A 10,654-nucleotide genomic window follows, 5' to 3' on the forward strand; every position below is an offset into this window, starting at 1 on the left:
ACTCCATTTATCAATTAAATCGGAAATTTCTCCGTTTTGGTGCATGACTCATCAGTCTAATAAAGACTTTAGGGAAAGGAAATTACAATTGCTTGAATGAGAGTTTTGCTTGATCAATCTAAATAATGGCGTCGAGCAGGAATCCAAAAAAAAATAATCACCAATTTTGGTTTCTAATTCTGCATGTTTAGTTCAACACAAATTCAAGTCAGACTGCAATTTGGATCATTTTCATTTCATGTCAGCATTGCTCACCAAAAATCATAAATGCAGCAAAGACCAAAAGTGTTTGATCACAAAAGAGAACAGGAATGAAACAGGAATAGCTAGGCTTCCTGCATCATATGGATATGATACAGCTAAATAAATGATTACACCCCTGGATATGTTAAGCGTTTCTATTCAAGTAATCACCAGGGAAATCTGCACATTGCATACAAGAATAAATGAGAAGAAAAAGCTTTACTTAACTCCTGCTAGGAAACCATATCACCAATTTTGGAATTCAATTCTCTACCGCAATGCTTGCCTATTTGTTCAGCTCAAAATGAAAGCATTAGTGCATTGTACAGCATTCAGGTACCAAATCATACACACCGAATCCTTTCATGCTTTCCCTCAAGCACTATGCGAGCTGGAATCAACGAATGCATAATAACAGTGTTTGATCAGTCTCATATTAAGGAGGAAAGCGTTCAACATCCATTGAAGGTAAAATCGATTGCGAAGATCTCATTCCTCTAAGCAAACTCTTGGCTGTTTCTCTCTCCTGTAAAACAGATTTAGATCAACCAATCATCAAATAACTAAACAATTAAGTAAAATTGACATTTTAGATTCTTGATAATTGGTGAAAATGTTAACTTACCGGGCCACTATAATCCAGAAGACGTGTACAGTATACCTCTGCTTCTTCAAATCTATCCTGCAATTTGTAATATCTTGCAAGATAGAGCAAAGCCTCAACCATGTTAGGTCCTTCCCTTTCTTCATCTTCCATCCTCTCTAAATCCTTTTTGTAGTAAGATGCTGCCTCTTCAGGGTGGCCCAGCTCCGCATGTAGCTTTGCTAGCTGGTATAAAGCAATTGCTTCTCGGTCATTACAAGCTGCAGCTCTTTTATAACACTTAATTGCCTCATCAAGCATGCGGAGCTGTTCGGTTTCATAACATTGAGCCATTGCAATCCACAACCGAGAATCATTCGGCTGTAAGAACACAGATTTTTGGAAGTAATGAAGCGCATAGAATGGCATACCCATCATCTCGTAAGCTTGTCCCAGCCCATACCAGGCACGATAATCACATGGGTCTACGTCTACAGCGCGGCGATATGCATCCACTGCAGCAGGAGTATTTTTCATCTCAACGAACTCATGGCCCATGAGTGTCCAAGCAGACAAATAATTTTTGTTCAATTTAAGGGCTCTCCTGAAATACATAACAGACTTCTCATGCTGCCCCTTTAAACTGTAATAATTCCCAATGATACAACATGATTCAGGCCTGTATTTATCAGTCATGAATACTCTATGAGCCAGGTAGCTTAAAGCAGAGAAGGACTCCTTAGCATAAAGTACGTTAGAATACATATCCATGTCTTCAACCCTGTAAGGGTCACTGCGCATAAGTTCTTCAAATAATGCTTCAACTTGGTCAAATTCCCTCAAACTGTACTGTGCTTTAGCAATTTGGGCCTGTATGTAATTACTATTTCCAAAGGTTCCTAGTAGGTATTCATACTTCGACAGAGATTCATTGTGCATCCTTAATTCTTGGTAAGCACTGGCAAGGAAGAAATCCTTCATCCAATGACTATTGAGATTAACAGTGTTCAATATATCAATTGTACTACATAGGGATCGCAACTCAGTCCAAGCATTCCAATTCCAGGGGTAGCTATTCACGGATTCCACAAGAACCGTACGTGCCAAATTCTCACTACCTTTTTGTTTGAGCACAAGGCCATATAAGTACAAACCAAAAGGATCAATCGTACCATTCTTGCAAAGCATTGACAACTCCCTCTCCAAGGAAACCAATTCACGATTCACAGAATCACTCTTACCTAGAGGTCCCTCAAGTTCTATCATCTCTTCCTCTTTTCGCTTTTCTCCTGCCTTTAGGAAGCAGAAAACATGTAAGACATTACACATGGTTCTAAACTATTATCAGTTCTTTCAATTAATGGCACACACAATTAAAAACATGTAACAAACGTGCAACACATTATTTATAAATTATGCTGATAGTAACAAGTGTTCTAATAGCACATGAGCAACAGCTTGTCTGTATTTTTCAAATAAAATTCCTTACATAGAAGTCTTTAGCACAACAGGAGGTGAAATCTAATAATAAACTAATTGGCAGGAGAGCTTCACTTCAAAATGGGGTCTTTGTCTCAGAGAGACCCGAAGTTGGTTAAGAAAGCAAGTAAAAAATATGGAAAAGATATCAGTAGGAAGTTGATTACTAAATTTGGCTTTTAGTTTGAATTTGCATAACGAGAGAAAATTTTACAATTTTTCATCACCAAGCCACATAGGTTAAAATAATTAACAGATACATTACTCTCTAGCATGCAGTTAAACTATTACGATCTCATTCCTTTTTTTATTAAGTTATTCCTTTGGAAAAGAAGGCTTTTTGGTCCCTTATGGTTATCTAATTTTTCAATTTGATCCCATATGTTTCAATCAATATTAATTGGCTCCAAATTATTATTCAATAAAAAAAAATTAGAAATGATTACATGGAACAGACAGTGTTAACGTAGCACACATGTGGACTTGATGTGGATTATGCCCTGTTAGTAGTTTCCATAAATTATGAACTGAGACTAAATTGAAAAAATAATTGAAACATAACATATTAAATCTAGAAAAGAAAACGGAAAACCATATTGAAAACAAAGCCTACTTTGCATATCTTTTTGGTATAAAACTAAGGCTATATCTATATCTAAAATCAGTTCCATTCACGAAAGATAATGTTGAATGGAAGCACATGCACCAAAATGAATAAAGAATCAAATTAATCTTCAACTTCATGATGAGATATTTTATTCAATGAAATCAAAGCACCAAAATTGATACTGAGGGTGTGTACTGGGAGCAACATAAAATAGCAGGGAAAAAAATATAATCAATAAATTTGCTTAAACCTTTTACAAACCACTCTCCAACCCAAATAATTAAACTTCAAATTCTAACATAAGATGTTTAGGATGAGGATTTTCACTCACGTACTTTGCAAATTTTGGACTCACCATAGCTTTTATTGCACTAAATACTCAAACAGATGCTGCCCTGACATTTTTAAAAAAGGTAAAACTAAAACACAAATAGAGAAATCATCAAGGGCAAAGAGCCAAAGCAACAAGATTGCTTTCCATATTTTGGCAAGAATTGCTGTGTTTCAGAAATCTTTGCATTTTGCAACAGCCAACCTCATCAAAGAGAAGGCTCAAGAACTAATTGTTGGGGTTTAGCTGAAAGAGAAAACACATCCCCTACTTCCCGCAATAGAGAATGTAATAACGCGACTATAACTAACACATGTTGGACAATGCTACAGTACATTCACATCTACCGCCTATTAATTACAATTTCATCAATAGGTAACTGACAAATATTCACATCTAGCGCATAAATGAGGGTGCGTTTATTTCAGCTCTATCTCAAAAAATAAACTATTTTTACTCAAAAATCAATTTCATCTTGCTAGGACACTTTTTAGCAATAAATAAGAAACTTGAATTTAGCTACATCCTTGTTTAAAAAACTAAACACAGTAGTCTCAAATTAAAGTCAGTTTTCAGCTGCTTCTCCTTTTTTTTTCAGTTATGGAAAGAAATCAAACTGTAAAATCACACCTTTGAGAATCAGAAAGCAAAAGCACCCACCCAGAAACACCTTCCAACTCCAACCACAATAGATTATTATGCTAATCAAACAAGCTAGCAGACAGATAGGAATAACATGCTTTCTATCCTTTTATCTCCATTATACCAATACAGTTTACTAAATGAATAAAAAATAAAACTTAAATCCCACCAATCAATATGAACTTTGAAGATGACTGACCAGATACAAGGCATAACAGCGCAAGAAGACGGATTTCCTGCCGGTCTGATCGCGAAGAACATGGGCGGCCCTCTTGTACTCACGGCAATCAAAATATGACTTGGCAAGAAGGTAAAAATCACCATCTACAAGCTCGTCCTCCTCCATAACAGGCGTGGCGACGTACGAGACGCCGGCGATGGGAGTGGCAGCGATCTCATGGGTGCGGTACTTGCGGCGAATGCTGGAGCTGCCGCGCTGGAATCTGGTGTTGGAAGGAGTGAACTTGGCGGGGTCTTGCTCGATACCAACCAACTGTTCTGCTTCCCTGCAAACACAAAGTTTCATCAAACGACGGCGTTTTTGAAGTTCAATGCTTGATTATTGAAGTTGGAATTTTTAGGGTTTTAGGAGGGAGCAAGAAAAGGAAGAAGAAGAAGAAGGAGGTACCATTTGGAAGCAGTGTACAAACAACGGTCGCTGAGTTGGCGAATGGCGATGCGGAGTTCGCTTCTGCAGCTCTCTTTGGAGCTCATCGATTCGGTGGCTTCACCCACTTCACACTCGCACCCGCCCTCTGGATTTTGAAAATTGCTGTTTCTCACACTCACTCTCACTCTCGCTCTCTTTTTCTGACGCCTTCCCCTAACTCCTCTCGGCTTCAGCGTGTTTTAATCAAGGTTCTGAGAACCGGACCGGTCATTGAACCGCTCTTGTTACTGGTTCACTGGTTTACTGGTCCAACCGGTCTAACCGATGGTCCAACCGAAAAAACCGTTTTAGAATAAAATAATAAATAAATTATAATTAAACACCCTAAAATATAATTATAGTCTAATATAAATATTAAAAAGATCAAAAGTACATTAGCAACTCTAAAACAGCAACACTAGTGTATTATCGAACAACAACAATGAAACAGCAACACATTATAAAACACTAAAACAGCAACACTAGTCCATTATCAAAACACTAAAACAGCAACACCAGTACATTAGCAACATCATTCAGCAAGGCAGTGATGACACTAAACTAAACACTAAAAACAGCAAAATCAGTAAATTATACTACATATCAGAAGTTCAAAACAGAGCATTCAGTAACCAAGCATTAGCATTAGCAAGGAAGTGATGATACTAAATTAAACTGAGCATTAGCAAGGCAGTGATGAGTGATGACACTAAATTAAACACTAAACAGCAAAATCAGTAGATTATACAACATATCAAAGGTTCAAAACAGAGTATTCAGTAACCAAGCATTAGCATTAGTAAGGCAGTGATGACACTAAATTAAACAGACCATTAGCAAGGAGGTGTTGACACTAAATTAAACACTAAAAACAACAAAATCAGGACATTATACAACATATCAAAAGTTCAAAACAGAGCATTCAGTAACCAAGCATTAGCATTAGCATTATCAAGGCAGTGATGACACTAAATTAGATAGGCAAATTATTATTTCAATGAATAAAAAGAGCAACTAATTATGGAAGAGAAAAAGAACATGAATATATGATTACATGAAATGAAATGAGGAAACAATTGAACTGATAAGAAGAAGTTGTGATAGATGAGTGATTTTTGAAAGAAAAAAGAGAGTGACCATTAGCATCTGAGCTACCAATTGTTTGAACAAGACCCAAGCACAAAGTAAATGTGCAACCAGAGACAGATACTTCATGTAAAATTGAACAGATATCCATAGACTCAAGTCTGCAGGTTCCATTAATAAAAATTGAACAGATATTATTTGTTGGTAAAGCTCCTTCTATGGTTGGCTCATAACTATCAGGTTCTGGAAACATTACTTCTTGCTTCAAGATTTCAGGATGCTAGCAATCAACATCTTCGGAGATACTAAACATATAGGAGCCAGAAATCAAATAGTCCTTAAAAAATAACATGAAAAACAGCAAAAACATGAAAAACAGGAACTCAGAAAACAAATAGCAACAATCAAGAACAATAAGAATAAATACAGCAGTGAACAAACATCACCAATCAAAAACCATGAACAAACAGCAACAATCAGCAACAACAATAAACACAACACTGAACAATTAAATAAAAAAAATACATCTGAACAACAAAAACAGTTCCATAATTACTGTAAAATAAAATAATCTAAATTGCTCATAACAGAAAAACCTAAGAAAATCATTACTCATAACAGGAACAGCTCAATCATGTTCAATAATACTCATTACTCATCATCAGTAATAAAAACAAGTCTGCAATTAAATAATTGATCATGAACGAACAAACTAAATTAAATTGATTCAGGAAACTAAGAAAACTCAAAACAGATAAGCAAGAAATTACTTAAAAAAAAAACCATGAACAACACAGAGATTCAGCATTTCAGATGAGGGAGAGGGAGCTCAGATCAGGGCTGAGCACTGGCGTAAGCTCAGCCAAAACAGAGGCCGAAGCGTGGTGAAACTGGTGATAACAGCAGGCTGGAGCAAAAACAAGGGCTTGAGGCAAGCTCGACCAAGCGACGAAGAGGGAGCACCGTGGCGGAAGCACAGCGATACAGAGGCGGCGGAAGCTCAGAACAGACGCGGAAGCTCAAAACTGACGGGAAAGCGAGGCGAGCAGACGCGTTTCGACGACCATGGGTGCAGTGCGGACGGCGGCCGCGCAGATCGTGACGGCGGCGGTAGCGCGGTGGCAGTGACACAGCTTGAAGAAGAAAGTGGCTTTGGAGGCTAGGTTTTGTTGAGAGAAAGGAACTAGGAAGCAGATGCGGTGAGTGAGAGAGACGGAGAGGGAGTGGGTCAGGGAGGGTCTTTTATTTATTATTTTTTTTTTTTTTGTTGAAAAATGAAAACCGGCCGGGTCCCGGTTCGGTCCGACCGTCCGGTTCTCGACCGATTCAGCGGTTCATCGACGGTTTACAAATTAACGGTTTTAAGATACTAACCGAACCGTTATTGTTGCCGGTTCACGGTTAGACCGGTCGGACCGGCCGGTCCGGTCCGGTTTTCAGAATATTGGTTTTAATCCAAAGGTTTTTTAATTAAAAAACAATAATTTCTATATCATGTTTTTAATTTTTTTTTTAATAATTAAAATAATATTAAAATTACGTTAATAAACATTGCAATCCTTTTTTTCCCCAAAGATAATAGGTTATATTTCATTAATTATTAAAAAATAAAATACAAAGATGTCCAAAAGCAGGACAGTATAATAAAAGGTGGGAATTTCTCAAAAACACTACACTGAAAGTATTCATCCAACGGTGCGTGGTCGAAAAACGAAGAAAAATCTTAAAGAAGAAATAATGATAAATCAAATTGAATGCACCTAAGAGCTTGTCTCATGGAGATGACGACCTAAACTGGGAGTTCTTTGGATTTCACGGAGCAACTTGACAGAGCTTGCTAGAATGGCAGACAGCATAGAAGTAGAACCTTCAAAAATCAACTGGTTGCGAGCTTTCCAGCAGTTCCAGCAAATGATGGCAAGCAATTGAGGATTACGGTCAGCATTCTTCAACGGGTTAAGTATCTCTGTTGATGCAATCCACCATGTCCAAAAGTCGTTAGAACTCTGAGGGGGAAGACAACTCTGAGGGGGAAGACAGTCACGAAGATAACTTTGAGACCATACATCTTTAATTCTAGAGCAATCGATCAAACAATGAGTGACTGTTTCCGTTGCTTCATGGCAGTAAGGGCATATTGGTGATATAGATGGGATGCGGTGATGAATCTGAGCAAGCACCGGAAGTCGGCCATGGAGAGCTTTCCAGATAAATAGCTTAATTTTGTGAGGCAAGTTCAACTTCCATAGATCAATCCACGACTTTTTCTGTTGCATATAATTAGGGCAAAGCTCCAGAGGCGGATGGTAAAATAAATAGCCAATTCTGTAACCTGAAGCTGTAACATATTGCTTGGATTTGTTCAAATCCCATTGTAATTTGTCCCTATTCTGCTGAATTTTAACTGACAAAATCCTGTTTGCAACATCTTGGGGAAATAGTTCTTGAATGAGATTCTGATTCCAATTTCTATCTTCAGTAATTAGATCTTTAACTCTTGGAAACAACTCAGAAATAGCCTGTCTATTTGGCATGTCAGAAATCGTTAAAGGATACGGAGGAGGCAGCCAAGGATCCTCAAAGGTTCGGATATTCTCACCAGTACCCACAGCCCAATTAAGACCTTTTTCAACAATCTTTCGACCTTCCAGTATGCTCCTCCATCCCCAAGAAGGTAAGACTCCAATTTCTGCCGTTATAACATTACCATTGCTAAAGTATTTACCTCTTAAGATTTTGGATAATAAGGAAGTAGGCTGTGTTACAATTCGCTAAAATTGTTTGCCTAAAAGCGCCAGATTTTGGATTCTGAGATCTTTAAATCCAAGACCTCCTTCTTTTCGTGGGCGAGTCATAGTGTCCCAGCTAATCCAAGCCATCCTCCTTTCAGAACCTTTTTGTCCCCACCAGAACTGAGAAAGTAGAGAGTGAATTTCCGAAATTAAACCATCAGGCAACTTGAAGCAAGACAATGTATAGATAGGAATAGCTTTTCCCACTGCCTTAAGCAATACGTGTCTACCACCTGACGAAAGAAGATTGCGCTTCCACCCTTGGATTCTTTTCCGAATCTTTTCTTTGATCATACTAAAAGAAGCCTTTTTTGATTTAGAGACTGTAGAAGGCAAACCAAGGTATTTATCCTGAGCCCCAATATGATTAATATTCATAGAGTTAGCCAGTAGTGTACGAGTAGTGGACGGAGTGTTGTGGCTAAAGAATACAGCAGATTTATTAAGATTTACCCTCTGGCCACTGATGCTTTCATAAGAATTCAATAAATGCAGGATATTTGAACATGCTTCAGGATTAGCCTTACAGAATAAAATGGAATCATCAGCAAACAGGAGGTGGTTGACCTTGGGACATCGCCTATGTATCTGAAGACCCTGAATTAGTCTGTTTTGTTCTGCCTTGTGTAGCAAGAAGGAAAGACCTTCTGCACAAAAAAGAAAAAGATAGGGGGATAGAGGATCTCCTTGTCGAATACCTCTATTTGGTTTGAAGAAACCATAAGGTTGTTCTTCCACAATAACAGAATAAGAAACAGTTGTCACTAATTCTCGAATCCACATGATCCATCGAGAGTCAAAACCAAACTTCTCCAATATAAACCAAAGAAAGTGCCATTCCACCCTATCATATGCCTTACTCATATCTAATTTTAGCGCCATTTCATTTTCGAGACCCCTTTTTTTGTTCTTCAAGTAATGCATACACTCGTGAGCAATTAGGATATTATCAGAGATTAATCTGCCTTTAATAAAAGCACTCTGCGTAGGGCTAATTAGTCTATTCATCATACTCTGAAGCCTATGTACAAATACTTTGGAGATAATCTTGTAAAAGACTGAAGATAGGCTTATTGGTCTTACCTGAGTCATATCTTTAGCATCAGAAATCTTGGGAATAAGACAGATCTGAGTGTGGTTAAAACCCTTCAAGTGTGGTTAAACATTGCAATCCTTGCGAACGTATATTGTATAGAAGAGATTCTATTATAACTATTTGATCTATATCAATCAATTATAATTCAAATGAGATAATCTCTCTATACTCAATTAAGAGATCGCATATTTGAATCTCTTTATCTTTAATAAAAAAAAATTATTTGGTCTATGCTAAAGACAAAATACAAGTTTAAAAATTACCTACAAATTTATTTTTTATATTTCATCAAATTTCTTCACTTAATTTTTTTTAGAGAATATTTTTTTGGGTTTCAGTTGAATCGCGATGATGCAACAAACACGAGATATAGACATCAATTGATTAAAAACAACTACATACATTGTCTTAATGTTTGATTGTAAGATTAGTAATTGAATTAGTCGATCATTTTAATATCATTGTTATTTGACTAATTCTATTAATTACACTACTTTAGATTAAACAATATTTAGTTTAAGATTTTGTTAGTTACACTACTTTAGATTAGATAATATTGATTGTTGTTTAATTCAGGTATTTATGCTATTGTTTTTAGATTGAATTTGTTAGGTTAGGTTAGAGAAAACTGATTTTTGAAAAAAATATTTAATTTATAAAAGGAAAAAGTATTTCTTTAGTCCTTATGATTCGGGTTCAAATTAAAATCATCTTTAATTTTTTTTTTTTGAAATTATCTTTAAAGTTAAATTTAGTATTAAAATCATCATTTTTTTAATTGTAGACCAAATTGCCCCTAATAAAACAAAATTAAAAAAAAAACTAAACACCTACTAAAATTAAAAATTAAAAAAAACTCTATCCACTCTTCCACCTCTTTTCACACATAATTCAATTCTTCTCTCCTTCTAAATCAACCACCAATGGGTCCTTCCAATTCAACCATTAGGAATATCACTGCTATTGACAATCCTAATTTCAACCTCACTCCCATCTATTGATGCGAAATTTTACAAAACCACAAATCGACAAGTGCACCGAATTGTATCACGGGGTGAGTTATCGTTTCCACGAAAATTAACAGACTGAGCACACAAAAATTAATCGATTATTTTAATTAGACAATTGTGAATTAGGGTTTCAGTA

The 10,654-nt window shown here is 36.5% G+C and overlaps 1 protein-coding gene across 4 annotated transcripts; it reads right to left on the reverse strand.

The window, feature by feature from the left end:
• Nucleotides 1-208: 208 nt before the first annotated feature.
• LOC112702824 (anaphase-promoting complex subunit 8) lies at nt 209-6,854 on the reverse strand. Of its 4 annotated transcripts, none has more exons than XM_025754009.3 (5): nt 6,391-6,840; nt 4,514-4,812; nt 4,085-4,391; nt 869-2,119; nt 209-769 (listed from the first exon to the last, which is right to left on the reverse strand). In XM_025754009.3, exons 2-5 carry the CDS (start codon nt 4,597-4,599, stop codon nt 680-682), a joined length of 1,734 nt encoding a protein of 577 aa, XP_025609794.1. In that variant the 5' UTR covers nt 4,600-4,812; nt 6,391-6,840; the 3' UTR covers nt 209-679. The 4 variants fall into 4 exon arrangements, with proteins under 4 accessions (XP_025609794.1, XP_072055402.1, XP_025609795.1 ...); XM_072199301.1 differs by having other exon boundaries at nt 869-2,115; nt 4,081-4,391; XM_025754010.3 differs by having other exon boundaries at nt 4,514-6,854.
• Between the last annotated feature and the right edge of the window lie 3,800 nt (nt 6,855-10,654).

Source organism: Arachis hypogaea, chromosome 7, assembly GCF_003086295.3.
Source record: "Arachis hypogaea cultivar Tifrunner chromosome 7, arahy.Tifrunner.gnm2.J5K5, whole genome shotgun sequence".
Classification (NCBI taxonomy): domain Eukaryota; kingdom Viridiplantae; phylum Streptophyta; class Magnoliopsida; order Fabales; family Fabaceae; genus Arachis; species Arachis hypogaea.

Excerpts from the sequence above, each read along its gene's own strand:
- LOC112702824 (XM_025754010.3), bottom strand. The coding sequence starts at position 4,599 with ATGAGCTCCAAAGAGAGCTGCAGAAGCGAACTCCGCATCGCCATTCGC. Across the intron at positions 2,120-4,084 it reads GCTGTTATGCCTTGTATCTG|GCAGGAGAAAAGCGAAAAGA; the intron begins GTCAGTCATCTT and ends TGCTTCCTAAAG. Across the intron at positions 770-868 it reads TTCTGGATTATAGTGGCCCG|GAGAGAGAAACAGCCAAGAG; the intron begins GTAAGTTAACAT and ends TCTGTTTTACAG.